Below are 22,800 nucleotides of genomic sequence, written 5' to 3'. Positions count from 1 at the left end.
GGCAGATATTTGTCAACGCTATTGAGGCGCTATTTTCGGACGTAATTCGGGGCAAAAACGCCCGAATTACGTCCGTAATTAGTGCGTGTGAACATACCCTTACACTCCCACGAATCAACTATATACATATACAAACAACAATACGATACACCATCTTTATACTACAGCGTCACCATGGCAATTCTTGTGACGGCAGTCTAGTCAAGTGACTGCCAAGCATTAGCCCTTCCCCCCTTTCAGGTGACCTGCATGGATGTTACCATGCTGGTCACGTGTATCGGAGTGGTGTTCGCGCATGTGCACACCAAAGGAACGCTTTTGAGCAATGTGGTGTGTTCTATGCATGACACTTGGGGCGTTTCTCTGTCGGACTCGTACTGTCTGTTTTGCTCCGGATGTGTCACATCCCTTCCCACCCCCAGACGAAGGCCCTCAGCCGAAACGTACACCCGGTGTGACGCCAGACAGCACAAATCTATGGGTAATTTGCTTATACTATATATCCACATATACTTTTTATGTAGCCATTTGTTTGGGTCTGGTGCTGACTGCAGCTTTGCCTTCAAATAATGACTCAGAACTGGGCTCTGCATATTATCTAGAATACATTACATGTCTGCTGGGTTTATATATTTATACACTATGTAGAGCACTGAATGTGCTTTCATGGTTGCAGTTACTCCAAGCCTTACTCATGATACTTCCAAAACACATATATGTTTATTTATTATCCAACTATTGACAACTGTCTGGCCTCATCTGCTTCACACTGTGGTAATCATCTTTGATTTTAATGTGTGAGTTTTTTATATTTTGTACCAATAAAATTATTTATTTTATCAGTATAAGCATGGTTTTGAAACAAACAACCTAAGCAACAACCTCACACCAAAGGTGGCGTGTACTGGGGTCCCTTATAATATGTAGACCTAAAAACGAACCAAAATGGGACATAACCCTAAAGTAAGTAATGTACTCCAAAGATAAAAGTACAAAAAAATCTTTATTAAATATTATAACAATGACAAGTAATGGGAAGAGAGATCTGATACAATGAACACGGAGACATATACAACAGGGTCAGATGAAAAAGACCAGAACCAACAGAATGCGCTCATTCACCCATCCACTCCATTGATCCTCCACGCTCTTCATCATGTCTCTGGGTATGTGCACAGGTTTTTTCAGCCCTTTGTAGCCTCCACAATATTGTGCTATTTCAGCTAGTCATACTTTTCTTGGCCATTTGAGCCTTTATACTATTTGCATACGTTCTCAAGTCTAAACTTTTTACGTACTACCTATTATATCGTATAGATTTTGCACGAACTACTACATGCACCATATACTGTGCAGGCTACGCATACTGACATACTTTACACGCTGTTCATCTAGCTGATTACATGGCACTATGTATGGGACTAACCTCCCCATACCCCCGGGCTTACTAATTACTTAATCATATTTGAGCGTGTGTTAGGTCTCTAGTGGACGGTTGATTCTGTTGGTTCTGGTCTTTTTCATCTGACCCTGTTGTATATGTCTCCGTGTTCATTGTATCAGATCTCTCTTCCCATTACTTGTCATTGTTATAATATTTAATAAAGATTTTTTTGTACTTTTATCTTTGGAGTACATTACTTACTTTAGGGTTATGTCCCATTTTGGTTCGTTTTTAGGTCTAAGCATGGTTTTGACTCTATTTTTAGGTTTTTATTGTGATTATGTTATGAGTCACCGCTGACGTCACCCGTAGTCATGGGCGTTTTCTAATATATGCCCTCCCCCCATATAATATATTATATATGACCTACTGATATCTATTTAGTTTCTTTATAGAGGGGTATTTAGGTTGTCCTCCATATTGGTTAAGTACAATTATAACAAGTGACTCACAGGTGATATCTATTCTGATTGGACCTGTTCACTTTTCCTTTTAATTACCATCCGACGGAGACCACCATGATGACTTCTCCCATGACTCAATGACTCATTTCAGCAGCCCCTTTTAGTGCACCACACAGTAATAGTTCCCCACACAAAAATAGTGGCTTCCTAGTGCCTGCAATAGTAGTGCCCCCACACAGTAATAGTGCCCTCTTAAAGCCCCCACTAAGTTAAGGTGTCTCCCACTTAGTAATGCTGCCCCCTTAGTGCCCCACTCAGTAATGCTGCCATCTTAGTGCCACACTCAGTAATGCTGCCATCTTAGTGCCCCTACTCAGTAATGCTGCCATCTTCTTGCCGTATACTCAGTAATGGTGCCTATTAGTGCCCTCACTCAGTAATGCTGCTACCTTAGTGCCCCCACTCGGTAATGCTGCCCCATAATGCCCAACATTAAGTAATAGTGTCCCCCACTCAATAATTCAACGCCCTTAGTACCCACACCCGGTAATGCTGTCCCTTTAGTATCCATACACAAAATACTTTAATGCCCCCACTCAGTAATGATGCCCCCATAGTGCCCCCCACTCAGTAATGGTGCCCCCAATAGGGCTCCCACTCAGTAATATTGCCTCCTTAGTGCCCCCACTAAGTCATTCTTCCCTATTAGTGCCCACACTCAGTAATTCTGCCCAAAAGTGCCCTCACTTAGTAATGCTGCCCCATAATGTCCCCACTTAGTAATAGTTCCTCCACTCACTAATAGGGCTCCCACTCAGCAATGCTGCCACCTTAGTGCCCCCACTCAGTAATAATGCCCCATAGTGTCCCCCACTTAGTAATTCTGCCCCTGTAGAGCTGCCCTACTCAGTATTACTGCCTCCTTAGTGCAACCACTCAGTAGTTCTGCCCTATTAGTACCCCCACTCAGTAATGCTTCCCCCAAAGTGCCACCACTTAGTAATATTGCCCCATAATGCCCCTACTCAGTAATACTGCCCTCACACAGTAATGCTGCCCCTTAGTGCCCAAATCAGTACGGCTGCCCCCTTACTGCCCCCACTCAGTAAAGCTGCCTTCATAGAGCCCCCTATTCAGTAATGTTGCCCCATAGTGCTCCCACTCAGTAATACTTAGTAATTCCTGAGGGTGTACATGTAGTTAAAACTGGCAGTCGCCCGGAGATCCGGATGGACGGTGCTAGCAAAGCCCCTGATGGGCGCCATATTACAGATCTGTAATATATATGTATGAGGTCTAAAGCTGCTCAATTGGAATTAAAGGATTAAAGAAACATGTCTGCTTTCTTCCTGTCCAGGGTTTGTGTCTGGAAGTGCAGCTCAGCTGAAGTGAAAACAGCTAAACTGCAATACGTCACACAACCTGTGGATGACTGTGGCACTGTTTTTAAAAGAAAGTAGCCATGTTTAATCAAGGTTTTCTACTGAGAAACATGAAATGGGGTTTTAGAATTGTAGAATTGATCAGGTTAATGTTGAGCAGGCATTCTACTTAGTGGTCCCTTAATTTCAGGGCTGCTCACTTCTGTTTGTATTCAAATTTGTCATAAATTCTTTGTAAACTACATTGTTAACAATCACCTATTGGTACATTCAGGAAAGTTTATGTCAGCCTATATGTAAAGTTTTGAAATCATAAACAGTATAGAGACAAAAACATGTATAAACCAAGTATATCTTGGTATATTGACTCCGGCATTGAGCAAGAAAAACCTACAAAGTATGGGGTACAATTAACACACAATAGTTGCATGTAGAAAAACATATAATCTTTATTCAAAATACATAAACAATTAAAAAAAGAGTCATGCAAAGCATGAACAGGACGTCCCTCTGTGCAGAGAGCAGAATGTAACAACTTAGTGACAACCATAGGTAAAGAAAAATACAATGCAACACTCAAGATCGAGATGCAAAATACACATGTCAAATGATCCAGCTGATCAGTATGTATGAAAGCAGTACAATTGTCATAATTGTGGATATACCACTGATCACTAAGTATGGTGATCAGTGTATTGTAACAAGACATAAACGTAGATGAACACAGTCAGGAGACATGTATAAAAATAACATACCCATATAGCTCACTTGGCACGAAGAGAGACGTCACACCCGACGCACGTTTCGGCAAAATGCCTTCGTCCGGGGGTGGCGTCTCTCCAGTGGGACCCTCCATTTACATGCGCTGCATCCAATCAGGCGCAATGAAGGCGTTCCTTAGCCAGGTACTGTATTAGCTTGTATTGGCGTCATGCGCCAGGTATAAAGATGGCCGACGGCACACTACCGGCCATGCGTCATCCAGGCGGGGTTTCTCGACGTCAGTCGTCGTTGACCCCCCGCCCGCCCTGATGACGCATGGCCGGGAGTATGTGCGGTAGGGCCGACAATAGGTTAGTGATGAAAAGAAGGAGGTCGTCGGCAAATGCTGCAATTTTATGCTCTACAGCCCCAACCTTCACTCCCTTAACCTCTTCATGCTGTCTAATATGTAATAGCAGTGGCTCTAGTGCTAAAATAAAAAGAGCCGGGGAGAGAGGACAACCCTGTCGGGTACCATTTTTTATGAAGAAAGGGGCGGATAACAATCCATTTACTCTAATTTTGGCTGAGGGCTTTGAGTATAGGGGGAATATAGCTCGTATAAAGGGCAAGGGAAACTTAAATTTTTCTAAGGCGCTCTGAATAAACCTCCAGTCGACCCTATCGAAGGCTATTTCGGCGTCAGTTCCCAATAAAACAAGAGGCACTTCCTTCCCTCGTGCAAAGTGTATCGCATTAATAACTCTAGAGATATTATTCTTCCCCTCCCGCCGCGGGATAAAACCCACCTGCTCCTCTGCTATCAATTTCGGTAAGAATTTAGCTATCCTACTAGCCAGTAATTTGGCCCACCACTTCACATCAGTATTTAACAACGAAATCGGTCTATAACTTGCACAATCGTCAGGACTCTTTCCTTCTTTAGGGATGAGAGTAATGAAGGCTTCCAGAGCCTGCGGCGGGAGGGAAGCACCAATTAGAAGAGAATTACAAACCTCTAGAAATTGTGGGAGAAGTATGTTACAGAATTTTTTGTAATATGTAATGGGCAGGCTGTCCGGCCCTGGACATTTCCCTGAGGGGATACTAGATAGACTAATCTGCAATTCTTCCAGCGTGAAGGGAGCTAACAGGGATGCACTTTCGCTGTCTGACAATTGAGGGAAATTCAGTTTATTTAGAAAGGTTCGTACCGCCGCGTTTCGATCTATGTGTACAGTGGTTAATGGACTCGATAACCCCTGAAAATCCAAGTTGTATAGTTTAGAGTAAAACTGCCTAAAGGCTTCGGCGACCTGTGGGGTGGTAGAGACCCGCTGACCTGAGGCAGTCCTAACAGAGGACACAAAGGATTTCTCCGTCTGTGTCTTAAGCATTTTGGACATCAATTTTTAATCCCTATCCCCATGGAGGTATATACGACATTTAAGTCTCTGGAAAGACTTTACCGCCTGAATATTTAGCATATCTTTAAGTTGATGTCGGAGGGAATCTAAGTCCGTGCGAAGGGAGACTGTCACAGTTTGCTGGTGCAGTCGTTCAAGGGCCGAGATCTGTGCCAGCAAAGAGTGCAATTTCTTAGACCTGTCTCTCTTCAGACGAGATCACAATGCAATAAATTCCCCTCGGATAAAAACCTTATGGGCTTCCCATACCACGCAACATCAGGTGTTCTATTGAGACGGAAATATTCTTCCAATTTTACTCCCAGGGCCCCCGTGTGAACCTCATCTGAGAGTATTGTGTCGTGAAGCCGCCAAGACCATGATCTATTGGGCAGGTCCCGAACGTGAATTTTAGCTAGCACCGGTGCATGGTCTGACACTGTAATATTCCCTATAGAAGCCAACTGTAAATTCGAGAGGTGTGACGTAGACATAAAAATGTAATCTAGCCTACGGTATACTTTATGTCTATGGGAGTAGAAAGTGTAATCTCTATCCTGTGGATGAGATAGTCGCCATACATCAGTCAGCTGGCAATTGTATAGCATCAGTTTAAGTTTGTGCATAGCTCGATGGGTGATCACACGGGCGGCCGAGGTAGAGGCAAGATCAGATTCCAACGCCACATTCAGATCCCCTCCCACAACTATCATCCCCTCCCCAAAACCCTTAAGTATACGCAATGTCCTCAGCAACCAAGGGATTTGTTTATCATTTGGGGCATATAAACAAGCTAAAGTCATTTTGGTGTTGCAGAGAGAGCCTTTCAGAAGAATATATCGGCCTTCCGGATCAACTTTTGAAGTTTCCACTTTAAACGGGAAATCTTTATGGATACCAACAGACACACCTCTAGAGGCTGATGTATGGGTGCTATGAAACCACTGGCTGTATGAGGACAGTGGTAAGCGGGGTATCCGCTTGTGGCGAAAATGAGTCTCCTGCAACATCAAGACGTCTGGCTTATCCTGTCTAAGCACGGTGTAAACCTGGGACCTCTTTTGCGGCGTACCAAACCCATTCACATTTAGTGTCAGAAAAGTAATCGGGGCCATGACTCAGTCAAAAAACTGTCAGCTTCAGAATAGAATGCAGGCGTGAGCACCGGATAAAAATCAAAACATACACATAACTATATACAAATGAGAGATCAAATAGAAATGCAATAAGGCAGCGACATTCCAAAGAAAATATGGGATTAGGGGGGCACCTCCCATCCCATAGAGAGCGCCCCATATCTTAAAATGCAGCAGCCTAAGTATAGAGTTGCGCGGGGGGTGAAACGAGGAAACCAACCTCATTCAATGTTTAGAGAGAACACAGACTTCTATATAAGCAGCAAATCATAGGCAGTTGAAGGAGGGTGAACATAATGATATACAATAGGGGGAACAGTGGCTATAGGCCGCACAAGGCGACCCACAGCCGCCCGCTCCAACAGCCTGGGGGTAGCATGGCAGACCCCCAGAGTATTATACAATAATGACACAATGGCAGAACATTTATCATAAACCTTACGCCATCATCAGCGATAAGCGAGGGATAAACACTGGGTAACTCCCATACAGTGGCTCAGGGGGCGTCCGGGCGGTGATCCAAACCTCTCCTGATGTTGCTGCGTGGAGCTTTAAACTTCTGAGGTTTCTGCCAAGCGTGTGGATCAGAGATCCCACATGGAGGACATCTCGCTATATCGGCATCCAGTCCGGTATGTCAATCTTTTCCATGCCTAGTTTCGACCAGGCTTTAGAGAGGTCCTCTGGTGTCCTGATGGTAATCTGTCGACCCTCCCGCAGAATAGCCAGGCCAAACGGGAACAGCCATCGTATGGGTATCTTCCTCTGCCTCAAAGCTTCGGTCAAAGCTTCGGTCAATGGCTTCATCAGTCGTCGCTTGGCCAAAGTACTGGCTGCCAGATCCTGAAAGACCAATATCTTGTTATCCTCAAACGATAAGTCGGGGATCACTCGTACGGCCGAGAGAATGGCCGCCATGTCCAAAAAATTGAGCAGGCCGCAGATAACATCTCTGGGGGGTTCATCCCGGGTCGGTTTAGGTCGTAGCGCTCGATGGGCCCTCTCAATAATAACCTGTGCCGCCTTTTCCTGGCCCAGAATGGTCGAGAAAATGATCTTCACCGTGGGCAAAATCTCCTCCGTGGAGACAGTCTCCGGGATGCCTCGCAGTCTAATATTTATACGCCTGCTGCGGTTCTCCTGATCTTCAAGTTGTAGGTAAGAATGATTTAGGTGTGAGAATTGCGAGGCCACAGCCCCTTGTAAGGCCTCCGCCTGTTGGATAATGGCGGATTGAGTGTCCTCCAGTACTGCCACTCTTTGCCCCACGTGCTGTATGTCCGCTTTAATGGAGGACAATTCCTTTAGGACTGGGGACATCGTGCTAGCCAGGGCTTTGTTCAGGAAAGCTCTAGTAATGGGTAGGGGAGCTGACCCACCTCCAGCATCCGAGTGCGTGCAGGAGCTTTCATCGTCGGAATCGTCACCTCGACACTCTCCCGGCGGATTCGATTTTTCCGGCGCCATCTTGCTTTTCCCGACCGGGGTGAACTGCTTCTTGTGGAGGAATTTCTCCAACTCCGACTGCACTTTACCGGCCTTCGGTGTCCCCCGGGAATCACTCGACTTGTCCCGACTCGTACGAACCATTGTCGTGAGGTTAACAGCCCTCCAGCCGTATAAATCTGTATCTCAGTGAGGAGCGCCGGGATCAAGCGACCATCTCACAGTGCGGTTAGCTCCGCCCCCCGCCGGGAGTGATCAGTGGTATATCGACAATTATGACAATTGTACTGCTTTCATACATACTGATCAGCTGGATCATTTGACATGTGTATTTTGCATCTCTATCATGAGTGTTGCATTGTATTTTTCTTTACCTATGGTTGTCACTAAGTTGTTACATTCTGCTCTCTGCACAGAGGGAAGTCCTGTTCATGCTTTGCATGACTCTTTTTTAATTGTTTATGTATTTTGAATAAAGATTATATGTTTTTCTACATGCAACTATTGTGTGTTAATTGTACCCCAAACTACATTGTTAGTAGTAGCATTGTAAAATGAAAATGTTTTATGGGAGTACTTCCTTTTTAGTATAATATTCGCACATATTTAAAGAATAATTTGTAATTGATCACTTCACATCAAAAGCTGAATGTTCACTTTTAGAAAGGATTTCTGACCACAGTATATGCTGCAGATTCTATTCTGGTTTACTTTTTTCTTTTGGGTCTTAGATCCTTCCTTTTCTATTTTTTATTTTGAGCTTTGTGAAGGGAAAAATGGGATATAAAGTTCTCTAACAGAAAAATCAAGCCCCAACCCCTATATAAGTTATAATATGAATTTAGCCCCAAAAATAATTTAACCTCTGTGGACCCTTCCTATTACCTTGACACACTGGGGACACTTATTGTTTGGTTATATGCATATCTGATATTATTTTTTTTTCAGGCATATATTTTTTATTTTTTGGGGGGATTGATATCACACAATTCTGTATGTGCTTTATTAATATATTTTTGTATTGCATATGTTATTGCATTTTACTGTTTATCTATTGTGTCCTGGTTTGAAGCGTTTGGTCTGGGAGGGTATAACTTATCATGGTTTATATCCCTTAGGTACTAGCTATGCACCAATTGGGTGCGTCCTAATTGTTTTTCATCTTTTTTGTCTTTGTTTCTGCATTTTGACTTAATAACATAGTATGACCTTCTTTTTTTAGTTCTCTTATTGGCCATAGGTATGCGGCATTGGTTCTACCACACATCTCAATCCAGGAGACATCTGAACTTTAACTAGACCATACCAAAAACTGCATTCAATTGTACATTTTACATACTTGGTATTATTAAGACTACACAACTACATTTCGTTCTGTTTGTTTGTATCTGTGGATGAAAAGAACAGCAATGCAAAAGCAAATGACACTGGGACGTTTCGCTGCTCTCCACTATGGCCATTAGATAGGGAGGGCGAATAAGGGGCTCCTCTCTAGTAACTGATAATTCCCTAATGCGGTATTTGAAAAGGGGATTTATAAAATAAAATCAGCACAAAACTTTGGATTTATTTAGATAAAAAAAATGGAGTTCAAAAGTCGAAAATAAGTTGTAAATTTACCAGCTGTGTCTATATCACTTAACATAGCGCCCTCTACTGCAGAAAGATGAACTGCAACCTATCACAAGTATTTAGTGGAAACATTTGCAAACGTTCCCTGTACAAGCTAGTGATATAGTACAATATAAATATTCTATTTTGATAACTGAAGAATAGCTGAAGCTTACCTGTAAAACAATTGGGTAGATGTTAATAGACAGTGTATACAGCAACCTCATTCTGTCCTTGTCTGTCAGGTGTGCCATATAGACACTGCCTGCATCAAACACTTCACTATAGCGCCGAATTATTCGATCTAAAAGACGTTGTGAGGGGCAGCGAAGGAATTGAACTGGTAAGCCCTAGAAAATACAGAAGAGAAAGAAATGTATGGAGATTTAACAATAGATGGAAAATCTGATTAAGAACATACAAAATTAAAAATAAGCATACAACCCGACCAAGGGTCTATTAACACAAGTATGCAGTGCATTTTTGGCATATGAGTTGGGAAAATCTCCCAACGTATATGCCATCCAAATAGCCAGGACACATGCAACTGCCATATAGTTGCTTATGTGGCTTATAGGCTCCCATTGTAAAAATAAATTCAAAAAATTGTATTGCACCGTATTTGCAATGACCAGCTGCATAGGAAAGCTCAGCTGTCTGAGCTTCTTCATGTAGAGAAACAAAAGGTATACTGGCAGAAGAACGGTAAAACAATGCCAACATTACACCATTCTGGTATCTGTTGGGCCAATTAGTGTGCATAGACATGTTCAGAATTTGTGCATTTCTCAGCGCATACACCAAATGTACACTGCAGTGGGAATAGACCCTTATCCAGGAAAATAAATGAGGGACACATTTAGGGGATGTACACACGCTAATGTAAAAACGGCTGCAAAATACGGAGCTGTTTTCAAGGGACACAATGAAAAACGTCTCAAGAAGTGACATGCACTTTTTTTTACGCGCCGTTTTTTCAAACGGCCGCATAAAAAACGGCCCCGGCGGAACAAAACCTCGTTTTGCCAAATGAAATCAATGAGCAGATGTTTGGAGGCGTTCAGCTTCCGTTTTTTCAGCCTTTTTTGGGGCGTTTACGGCCCGGAAAACGTCTGAAAATAAGCCGTGTGAACATACCCTTACTGTCTGTACAATGCATTCAACTTATAAAGGATTATATATTGTTTAAAGTAAGGAAAAGCTATCACAATCATTATTGACCCATTAAGACAGTCTTTCTGCTCCCACCATTCAAAGGATACAGTGTGCTGTAAACAGCCATTATAATTCACTGACATGACTTGGGGGGCAGTGGTTTACTTTCTCCACAATTCCCAATAGGTTGGTTGGGATTAGAGAAAAAAGGTCTGCTTTTTTTTCCCTGAATCAGCGGCACTCTTGTCCAAAGGGAGCGTCTGGTATTGCAGCTCATCTCTATTCACAGGGGCTGAATGGTGCTGAGCTGCAATACCAGACACAGCCCATGAACAAGAGTGGTACTGTTTCTGGTAAAAAAAAAAAAGAGATCCCATTCTCTAATCCCAGTTCATATCTCATGTTTGTAAATTGAGCGATCTAAGTAGTTGGTATGTATTGGGGAATTAGCTAATACAATTTCACTTTAAACAAGATTTCTATTCAGCTCTGTCTTATTAATATTGGAGTGGCTAAAAGAGCCTCCTTAAAGGAACAGTGTCATCAGAAATTATTTTTTTATATGTTAAAGATGTTAGTGCTTTATTAAAAACTTTTATATTTATTTGTGTGTTTGTGTTTTACTTTTTCTTATTTTTACACTTTTTCTTCCCTATGGGGGCTGCCATTTTTTGTTCCATTTCTGTGTGTGTCGATTAACGACACATACAGACATGGAATACGGCAGCCACAGTCCCATAGGGACTGCGAACGGCTCCCGTCCCATTGACTGCAGTGTACGGCGTCTGTGTGGGAACTGCGCATGCGCCGCTCCCACACAGTCCTATTCGAAATTGGCGCCGTCCGGCGCCATTTTCCTGTGGACCGGAAGTCGCGGCCGGACAGTAATATTACTACTTCCGGTCGCGGCTTCCGGATTTCTGCACTTGCACCAGCGGCAGCAAACGGAGCGGATGGGCCGGAGGGAGCCGCGGCGGCAGGAGCAGGTAAGAGATTTCAATGTATGTTCGTGTTTGTGTGTGTTTACTACTGTATGTAAACCTACTACACTGTGGGTTACCTTAAAAAATGGCGACACACAGTGTAGGAGGTTACACCGTTCAAACCCCTCGTTTATCCCGGCACTAGCCAGGATAAAGGAGGGGGGGATGCTGAGAGCTCACTAGAGCGAGGGCTTTTAACCCAATGTTGCAATGCTGCAATTTTGGGAACAGCTCCATCTAGTGACCAAAAATGGGTAGTATTATAAATTAGAAATAATTTATAATATTTCCTGGACTCGTGCAAAAAAATAAAAAAAATTTGAACAATGTTTAACCACCCACACACTAAATGTTTAATTTTTTAAAAAAAAACATGTTTTTCTGGCAACACATTCCCTTTAACCTCTTCCCGCCGCAGCCACTTTTGGACCAAATGACAGAGCCTCATTTTTAAAATCTGACATGTGTTATTTATTATATGTGGTAATAAATTCGGAATGCTTTTGCCTATCCTAGCGATTCTGAGATTGTTTTCTCTTGACATATTGTACTTTATGTTAGTGAAAAAATTTGGTCGATAAATTCAATATTTTTTTTGTGAAAAACACCAAAATTTAGAGAAAATGTGCAAAAATTTGCATTTTTCTAAATTCAAATGTATCTGCTTATAAGACAGATAGTTATACCACTCAAAATAGTTAACGTTAACATTTCCTATATGTCTACTTTATGTTTGTATAATTTTTTTAACATCCTTTTCTTTTTCTAGGACGTTACAAGGCTTATAAATTTAGCAGCAATTTATGACATTATCAAGAAAATTTCAAAACCCTGTATTTTTAGGGAACAGTGCAGATCTGGAGTGACTTTGAGGGCCTTATATATTAGGAACCCCCACAAATCACCCCATTTTAAAAACTGCACCCATTAAAGTATTCAAAACAGCATTTAGAAAGTTTCTTAAAGAGCCTCTGTCACCAGATTATAAAATGCTCTATCTCCTACATAATCTGATCGGCGCTGTAATGTAGATAACAACAGTGGTTTTTATTTTGAAAAACTAACATTTTTGAGCAAGTTATGAGCTAGTTTAGATTTATGCTAATGAGTTTCTCAATGGACAACTGGGCGTGTTTTTACTTTTTACCAACTGCGTGTTGTACAGAGGAGTGTATGAGGCTGACCAATCAGTGACCTACACTTCTCATTGTTCCAGCCCAGTTTCTTTCACTGCACAATCACACTGTCCTGTGGATCATGCTGGGCTGGAACAATGAGAAGTGTAGGACACTGATTAGTCACTGATTGGTCAGCCTCATACACTCCTCTGTACAACACCCAGTTGGTAAAAAGTAAAAACAAACCAGTTGTCCATTGAGAAACTCATTAGCATAAATCTAAACTAGCTCATAACTTGCGCAAAAATGATCGTTTTTCAAAATAAAAACCACTGTTGTTATCTACATTACAGCGCCTATCACATTATGTAGGAGATAGAGCATTTATAATCTGGTGACAGAGCCTCTTTTAACCCTTTATGCGTTTCACAGGAATTAAAGAGAAGTGGAAGGGAAATTTGCAAATTTCATTATTTTTTTTTTAGAAATTCCATTTTAATACATTTTTCCTGTAATACTGGAGGTTTTTACCATAGAAACACAACTGAAAATGTATTGCTCTGATTCTGCAGTTTTTATAAATACCCCACATGTGGCCCTAGTGTGCTAATGGACTGAAACAAAGGCCCCAGAAGCAAAGGAGCACCTAGAGGATTTTAGGGCCTTCCCTATCTTAAATTATATTGCAGGCACCATGTCAGGTTTAGAATAGGTATTGTGGTGCCAAAACAAAGGAATTACCCCATTTTGGAAACTACACCCCTTGAGGAATTCATCTAGGGGTGTAGTGAGCATTTAGACCACACAAGTATTTCATAGATTTCATTAGAATTGGGCAGTGAAAAATGAAAAATTACATTATTTTCCAATAAGATGTAGCTTTACCTCAGAATTTTTTCAACAAATAAATTAGTAAAAGCACCCCATCATTTGTAAAGCAACTTCTCCAGAGTACGGAAATACCCAACATGTGGTCATAAACTGCTGTTTGGGCAAGCGGCAGGACTCCGAAGGGAAGTAGCGCCATTTAGCTTTTGGAGTACAGATTTTGCTGGATTGATTTCTCTGCAGGATCCACCGACTTAATACCATGTCTCCCTTTGGTCTGAACGAGGGTTTTACCTTCAGTGCGTTTCTTTAACTCTACAGTTGGACATCGAGAATTCTTTCTCGTTGTTGTTTTTGTCCATACTATTGGACCTCTGTAGAACTGCATATATACATATAAAAACTACTTATAATTTGAACATTACTTATCTGCCATTGAGTTCTTTACATTAATGTGGAGAACTCTTCCAAATAATATGACAATCATTCCTAACCAAGTGGTTAGACTAATCGACGTACTTATATTTATTATGGCTTTGACCACATGATGGTGGCGGTTTATTGTCACTGACATATTATACACATATCTTTTGATCCTGTGTCAACCCTCAGAAGTATGGCACATCCCTAAGTGGGGATCTCTGAGGTACTTTTTAGTTGTGGATGACAGCCCCCCCCCTTCTTTGTGGGGAATTATTATGCTCTCCGATGTGTGTCTGCACATGGGGATGTCACCCCTTGAATCTGACTTACATTGGTGCACATGTGCCCTAATTTTTGGTATTAATCGGACTCAGTAGCCTTTGGCTTATGAACCCAGTCTGTGACCCAGTTTACAATATAGCAACCGATTGTCAAATATACACTTTGGTCTATATGGGGATGGAACACTGAAGGGTTCCCTCCTTATTGGTTTAACATCTGACCCCGGCAGTATGTATCGATGTCAGCTCAATCACCCTATATTTGTCTTAATTGACTATGGGCTCTTTCCTACCTGGTTACCCCCTGTACCGGCCTGACTGGTGGATACATACTTGCTAAGCGTCGTTAACATGACGAGGATGGCAAGGGGTACCATTACACATGATGTTAGACATCGGTAGCCAGAGTGAACTTCTCTGGCACTATGTTGCTGTTTTGTGCACCTGCGCAGGCGCCAGTGACTCACTCGAAGAGTCACGGTTTGAGCTGGGTTGAATGCACTGAGTCGTTCTTTCATCCCTATGCGCATGCGTCGCTTCCCGTCTCTGATTGAATTACCTTATCTTGTCGTTCATTCGTCGGCCAAACACAGCTGAGAGGCCCTTGTGTCTCCCTCATTGCCATAGGCCATCTGGCCCGACACACCTTTGGATGCGTCATCTTACGTGTCTATATTAGGATCTCTTTTATTCCGCGCCGCCATTAGCCCCGTGTACCCCTGAGGACGCTACTTAGTAGCGAAACATGTCGGGGGGGCTGCTAGTATTTTAGACACTGCCGCTGACCGGACTTACTGTTACCTACTAGTTGTTTAACAATCTTAACTGGATAGGGAAGATACATTCCTACGTTATACACTTTATATGCCTGTTCAATCAGGTAACACATCTGTGTGTCCGATCTCGGCTGGTGATAATTTTAAATCATTTAATGTGGTCTGTCCAGCTATACGTAGCTAATAAAGGTTATAATTTTTTCATATATTAGTGGTGTCTGGGAAGTTGGGCTTGGCTGTTGCAGGCAGCCTTTTTCTGTGTTTATGTATATTGTGCCCGCCAGCTACCAAGGGTCATATTCTTGTCCATTCTAGTGAGCATTTTGACCCCCCCAGATGTTTCATAGTTTTTTATTAGCATTGGGCAGTGAAAATGAAAAATTACATTTGTTTTCCACTAAGACGTAGATTTAAGTCAAAATGTTTCATTTTCTCATCAAATAAAGAAGAAAAAGTATCGTAACATTTGTAAAGCAACTTCTCCAGAGTACGGAAATACCCCACATGTGGTAATAAACTACTGTATGAATACACATCAGGGCTCAGAAGGGAAGGAGCGCCATTTGGCTTTTGGAGAGCAGATTTAGCTGGATTGGTTTTTATACACCATGTCGCTTTTGCAAAGCCCCTTAGGTACCAGTACAGTAGAAATTACATAAAAGTGACTCCATTTGGTAAACTACACCCTTTGAGGAATTCATCTAGGGGTGTAGTGAGCATTTTGACCCCACAGGTGTCTCATAGATTTTATTAGAAATGGGCAGTGAAAATGAATAATTACATTATTTTGCAATAAGATGTAGCAGTAGTTAAATTTTTTTCATTTTCTCAACAAATAAAGGAGAAAAAGCACCCCAACATTTGTGAAGCAACTTCTTTAGAGTAGGAAAATACCCCATATATGGTCATAAACTGCTGTTTGGATACATGGCAGGATAAAAGGGAAGGAGCACCAATTGACATTTGGAGCGCAGATTTTGCTGCATTGATTCCTGGGCGCCATGTTGCATTTACAAAGCACCTGAGGTAATAGTACAGTAAGAACCCCTGAAATGTGACTCCATTTGGTAAACTACACCCCTTGGGCAGGACCTAATAGGCTCCCGTACCTGGGAAACCAGGAAGCCTAGCAACCATCGCCACCTGCGATCTCTCGCAGGGGGGGGGGGTCGGGGGTACAGAGGGAGCCCCCTCCCTCTGTCAATCACTTCAATGCGGTGGACGCCATTGACAGCAGCATTGAAGGGGTTAAACGGCGGTGATCGGCGGTAACTGCCATCGCCGCCGTTGCAGCGGGATGTCAGCTGTGTATTACAGCTGACAGCCACTGAAGATGAAGCGCGCACAGCTCCTGTGCACGCTTCATCTACAGGGCGTAACTGTATGCCCTATTGTGGGAATGCACTGTAAATCAGGACGTACAGGGCGCCCAATAGCGGGAAGTGGTTAAAGAGTAACTGTACTTTCAGAAAACATTTTCTATATCATAGACATAACAAAAGTTTTGAATGTTGGGGGCCTTGGTGCTTTGACCCCCACCATCACTGAAATGAAGGTGCAGAAGCGCTCACAACATGTCTATGAGCCCATCTACACCCTAACGATTACGGCCGATCACAGTCGATGGTACAGGGAGCTCAGCTGAGTGCATCTGGACCTTTGTTTCAGCAATGGTGAGGGTCTCAGTCCCCGAACCCCACCGATCAAAACTTCTGATATGTCTCTATGAAATATCAAAAGTTTTCTGAAAGTACGGTTACTCTTTAAGTTTCACCAAAAACAAAGTGTCATTAACGTTACAGGCAGTGGCGCAGCTACTGCTGTAGCGGCCACTATGGGGCCCGCGGTATGAGTGGGCCCGTGCCGCCCGCCAACACGGCACCCCCCCATGCCCGGTGGCCCGCGCTGCCCGGCCTCTAACATTTATGGGCCTGGCGGCACGGGCCCCAAGACGCAGATACAAATGAATACTGTAGGCTGCAGGCCACCTTAGGCCTGCAGCCTATAAGGCGCTGGGAAGACTCCCTGCGCTGGCCGGCATGATGATGTCACTGTATTTCACGCTGGTCTATGGATGCGCATGTGTCCCGCCTGGAGGATGAGCGTCCTTCTCAGGAGCGGGGCAACGTAAGGACAATATTTTTTTATTTTCTTTTGGGGGTGGGTTTTTGCCACTATATACAAGGGGGGAGCAGTGTGGCACTATAAACAAGGGGGGGAGAAGGGTAGCACTATATACAAGGGGGGAGCAGGGTGGCACTATATACAAGGGGGAGCAGTGTGGCACTATATACAAGAGGGCAGCAGGGTGGCACTATATACAAGGGGGGAGCTGTGTGGCACTATCTACTAGGGGGCTGTATGGCACTATTTACAAGGGGGAGGTCTGTGTGGTGCAGTCTACAGGGGGCTGTGTCTGGCGGTATCTACAAGGGAGGGAGGCTGTGTGGCACTATCTACAAGGGAGGGGGCTGTGGCACTTTATACAAGAGGGGGCTGAATGACACTATCCAGGTGGGGGCTGTGTGGCACTATAAACAAGGGTGGAGCTGAGTGGCACTATCTACTAGGGGGCTGTGTTTGGCACTATATACAAGGGATGGGGCTGTGTGGCACTATATACAGGGGGCTTTATGGCGATATCCACAGGGGGTTCTGTATGCCACTATTTACAATGTGCCCCTGGTTACTGAGCTATATTTTAAATAGGTGGAGTCACCTTTTAAGCTTTACCCCATAAACTCTGCATATGGATAACTTGCCCTGTAGATTGAAGGGGTTGTCGGGCATAAACAACTGATGACCTATCCACAGGATAGGTCATCAGTGTATGATCGGTGGGGGTCTGACACCTGGACCCCACACAGATCAGCTGCTCTGGTTGCCTCCAGGCACCAGACGCCCATGCCGGAAGCAGATGGATCAAAGGAATAGGAGCAGATTTGCAGTTATGCAGCACGGCCGCTATGCAGTGTATGGAGCCATCTGCTTCCGGCACCAAACACTGCATACAGTGCATAACATCCGGTGCCTTGAGGAAGCCGGTACAGCTGATCGGTGTGGGGTCCGGGTGTTGGACCCCCACCGATCATATACCGATGACCTAATTTGTGGATAGGTCATCAGTTGTCCGTGCCCAGGCAACCCCTTTAAGGCTTCCTGCACATGTCTACATTATGACTCCATGCATGAGAAATATTTTTAGTGTGAGATTAGGAAAGCCTTTTCCAAATCCTTCATTACTAAAGGCTTTCCAGGGCTGTGCCTGGTATTGCAGCTCAGTCTCATTTCGGCCGGACTCACACAGTTTCAAACGCCAGACATAAACCCTATGTGAAAGTGGCCTAAATGAATTGTGGCTTAGCTGCAATACCAGACACAACCAATGCATAAGAGTAGCGCTGTTTAAGGAAAAAAAGCTGAATTTTTTTCAGACACATAAGACACATTATCTTGGCAGCTCCCACTGAGTTATGAAAATAATAATTGTATCCTTGTATATTAGATGTAATACTGTTATTAGTATAAATATATAAGTATAATAATAAAATATTACTATTAGAATGAGTGCTCTCATTTGACTGTTTTTTCTTGTTATATTGGCTTTCAGGAATTCTCACCTTTAAAATAGTTAACATGTAAACTGCATTTCGGATGCACTCACTAAAATAAAAGTGCATCTCCACAAATATAAGTAGTTGCTCTCTGACTGATAGCTACACATTTTTCGCAGTTAGGTGAGAACAATTTCCATCCCAAAGTAGACATTAACAAACTGACTTAAAAATGTGTGAAATTCACAATATTTCACCTTTTTAAACAAAATGTCCTATTTTTATACCAGAGAATGTATCTGTGTCATGAGCGCTGCAAAGTGATTGTGCCAGTAACTTGCAGAAATAAAAACACACTCTTTACTCTATAGATAGTATAGGACTTCTCAACCTGGAGCTTCACCAGCAAGAACATGTGTATGCCTAGTCCTCACCATTGGTCAAAGTTCATATAACATTGAAATAAGCACAAAAGGAGTCAATTCTGTTGCTAAAACAGAGATTGCTGCATCTGGAGAATGCAGCGTTTTTTGCGCGTTGCAGTTCCGAGTGTCATCAGTGTTGGCTGCGTGGCTGCGTGATTTTCACGCATATGCCATCCTTATGACACGCGGTTTTGATGCTTAGAAATTGCAATGAATGTGGTGCTTTTTTTTCTCCTTCATTTATTTAACAACTGTAGCGCGAATCACGCGTGGGACACGGAAGTGCTTCCGTGTGCTGTGCGTTATTTTCATGCATCCATTGACTTCAATGGGTGCGTGATGCGCGAAAAACGGTCAAGTATAGGACATGTTGTGAGTTTTACGCAGCGGACACACGCTGCCTGAAAATCACGGAATGTCTGAACGGCCCCATTCAATTACATATGTCCGTGCGACGTTAAATACATTCGTGTGAATAAGGCCTATGGGGCATGACACACCTCAGATATGAGGAAAGATAAAAATAAGCACACTCCAAAAAAAACAACGGATTCACTGTGTTATGCCTAGTGCAGGTCCTAATAGAGTAATACATGACCTTTATCTTTTGTGTTCTTTTGCTATGCACAGTGTGTGTATATAAAGGGTGTGAGTAGTGTTGCTATTTTATCTTCAGCAGTACCATAGATCTGTCTGCTGTTATTGAATTCCCCACCCTCTAATGATTATGAGATGAATCTGCTCACATTGTCCCAATCTACACTGCAAAGCTGAAGGTAAGCTGCAGAGAACCTGAAAAATTCAGCCTATTGCCTATTAGGCTGGGTTCACACGACCTATTTTCAGGCGTAAACGAGGCGTATTATGCCTCGTTTTACGTCTGAAAATACGGCTACAATACGTCGGCAAACATCTGCCCATTCACTTGAATGGGTTTGCCGACGTACTGTGCCGACGACCAGTAATTTACGCGTCGTCGTTTGACAGCTGTCAAACGACGACGCGTAAATTGACTGCCTCGGCAAAGAAGTGCAGGACACTTCTTTGAAACGTAATTTGAGCCGTTTTTCATTGAAGTCAATGAAGAACAGCTCAAGATTACGGGCGTCAAAGACGCCTCGCAAAATGCGAGGAGGAGCTTTTACGTCTGAAACGACGCAGCTGTTTTCTCCTGAAAACAGTCTGTCTTTTCAGACGTAAAAGGAAGCTAGCGTGTGCACATACCCATAAACTGTTTTAACCTCTTAAGGACACAGCCAATTTTAGTTTTTTTAATTTTAGTTTTTCCATCGTCGCATTCCAAGAGCCATAACTTTTTTGTTTTTCCGTCAACATATTTTTGCAAGTTAAGTTGTACATTTTAATGGTACCATTTAAAGGGATCCTGTCATCAACATCTTACCTTATAAAACCTCCTGACCCCTCAGTGGCCACAGCTGTCCATAGTTCATTTATCTGTTCTTCTCTCCTCATGTCCTCCTCTTGCCCGAAATATTGTAATTTAAACTTTTACCGCCTTTTATGGTAATTTAGTTTTACTTTGTGACGGAGGATCTTAACCCCGCCCACCTACGCCGCCTGTCCAGCACTAAATGCCAAAATCTCATTACAAATATCGCGCATGCGTGCTTCACCACCCTTCCCTGCTTCATTCATACAGAAATAGTTAACTGCGCATGTGCCGCGCGGGTACACACCCCCTTTCGTTATCGCATGTCATACGTCATACTGTGAATCGCTGACACGTCAGTGTGGGTGATTCAGTGTGAGAAAGTAACCAGAATGAAGGGGAAGTAGCGCTCGTAGGAGCGGCTGCAACCCCTTCAAAACAGCTGATTGGCGGGTGTGTCGGACCCCAACCCATCAGCAAAACACTAAAATTAAACTTACCTCCTCTTCGGCCGCAGGTCCTCACTCCAAGTGTCGGGATGCTGTGCACTGCTTCGTTCACTCTGCTGTCAGGAGACGGGGGCTGGATTAGGAGAAGAACCGATGGCATATGATGACGTCACACTAAGCGCCGAACATGTGCAGTAAAATAATGGGAGAACAGGTGCTTTAGTGTCTCAATGCGCAAGCGCGGGATTTCATGTGCAATGGAGTGAGAGAAGCTGTCAAACAAAAACAAGGAGGCGGAGTCAACTCTGAAATGCCGGAGGAATGAAAATCTGACTCTTTTCGAGTGAAGATTTGACTCTTTTGTGCTCATTTGCATACAGCTCGGGACTACTTACTCTAGCTTACTTAGAACATATTTATAGGTTAGCTAACAATGATTTTTCACCCACTTTCACAAGGTATTGCTGGCTTGATACCTAAAATGCTGGTGACAGGTTCCCTTTAATGTACCATATAATGTACTGAGGAACTTTTACAAATTATTTTGTGTGGAATTGAAAATAAATGCAATTCCGCCATTATTTTTGGGGCTTTACTTTTACAATGTTCACTGTGCCGTCAGAATTACTGATTAACTATATTCTGAGGGTCAGTACCATGAGGGTATGTTCACAGGTAGTGGTTTCAGACGTAGTTCGGGCGTTTTACGCCTCGCATTACGCCTGAAAAAACGCCCCTAATACGCTTACAAACATCTGCCCATTGCTTTCACTGGGAATTACGATGTTCTGTTCCCACGAGCCTTTCTTTTACGCGTCGCTGTCAAAGTACGGCGCGTAAAATTACGGCTCGTCAAAAGAAGTGCAGGACACTTCTTGGGACGTTTTTGGAGGCATTTTACATTGACTCTATTGAAAACAGCTCCAAAAACGGCCAAATAAAAAATGCAGCGGAAATCGCGAGTGGCTTAAAAAACTTCTGAAAATCAGGAGCTGTTTTCCCTTGAAATCAGCTCGTATTTTCAGACGTTTTTGGTCACTGCGTGTGAACATACCCTAATGGAGATAGTTGTTTTCATATTTTAATACTTTTACAAAATAAAAACAATTTGTTAAAAAAATAATTGTTTTATGTCGCCATATTCTGAGACCCATAACTTTTTTATTTTTCTATCATTGGACCTGTGAGAGGGAATGTTTGCATTTTGGGGTACATAAGACTTTTTGATCACTTTTTATTTTATTTTTTGGGGGAAGCGAGGTGATCAACAAAACAGCAATTCCAGTGTGATATTTAAAAAGTTTGTAATTTTACAGATGTAGCGATATGTTTACTCTTTTTAATTGTTTTGTTAAATGTGAAAAATTGGAAAAGGTGGATTTTTTTAACATTTTAAAATATAGATTTTAAAATTTTAACCCCTTGCGTACCTTCGACGTAATAGTACGTCGCTGGCCGCTTATTCCAGCGTACCTTCGACGTACTATTACGGCGCAGGAATAAACTGTCACTATGTGAAATCACATAGTCATTGACAGCTAACCGTCTCTGCTACTGGCCTGGGGACCAATTAGCAGTCCCCAATGCCGGCGATTGCTGTGATTGGTCAGTCTCTGAAGACTGACCAATCACAGCCGTCTGTGACGTCGTCTGCAGGAGAAAGCTCCTGTCACTTTCTCTGATCTCCTCACTTCTGTGAGATACGTGAGGAGATCAGAGAAAGCGGTGTAAAAAAAAAAACACACTATTTTTATTAACCCCTTCCCGAAAATGGGCGTATAGTAACGCCCTGAGGATGAAGCGGGCACAGGAGCTGTGCTCGCTCCATCTTCATCGGATGTCGGCTGTAATATACAGCCGACATCCCACTGCAACTACAGCGATCAC

The 22,800-nt window shown here is 43.0% G+C and overlaps 1 protein-coding gene across 1 annotated transcript in view; it reads right to left on the bottom strand.

Moving 5' to 3' along the window:
* Positions 1–22,800, bottom strand: part of DIPK2B (divergent protein kinase domain 2B) — a 97,281-nt gene that overhangs the window by 20,113 nt on the left and 54,368 nt on the right. The window contains exon 3 of the mRNA XM_075850751.1: positions 9,708–9,881. Coding sequence (XP_075706866.1) covers positions 9,708–9,881 — 174 coding nt within the window. The remainder of the gene's footprint in view (positions 1–9,707; positions 9,882–22,800) is intronic.

The sequence above is a fragment of the Rhinoderma darwinii genome, chromosome 2 (genome assembly GCF_050947455.1).
Source record: "Rhinoderma darwinii isolate aRhiDar2 chromosome 2, aRhiDar2.hap1, whole genome shotgun sequence".
Taxonomy (NCBI): domain Eukaryota; kingdom Metazoa; phylum Chordata; class Amphibia; order Anura; family Rhinodermatidae; genus Rhinoderma; species Rhinoderma darwinii.
This window is presented reverse-complemented; position numbering and strand designations above follow the sequence as displayed.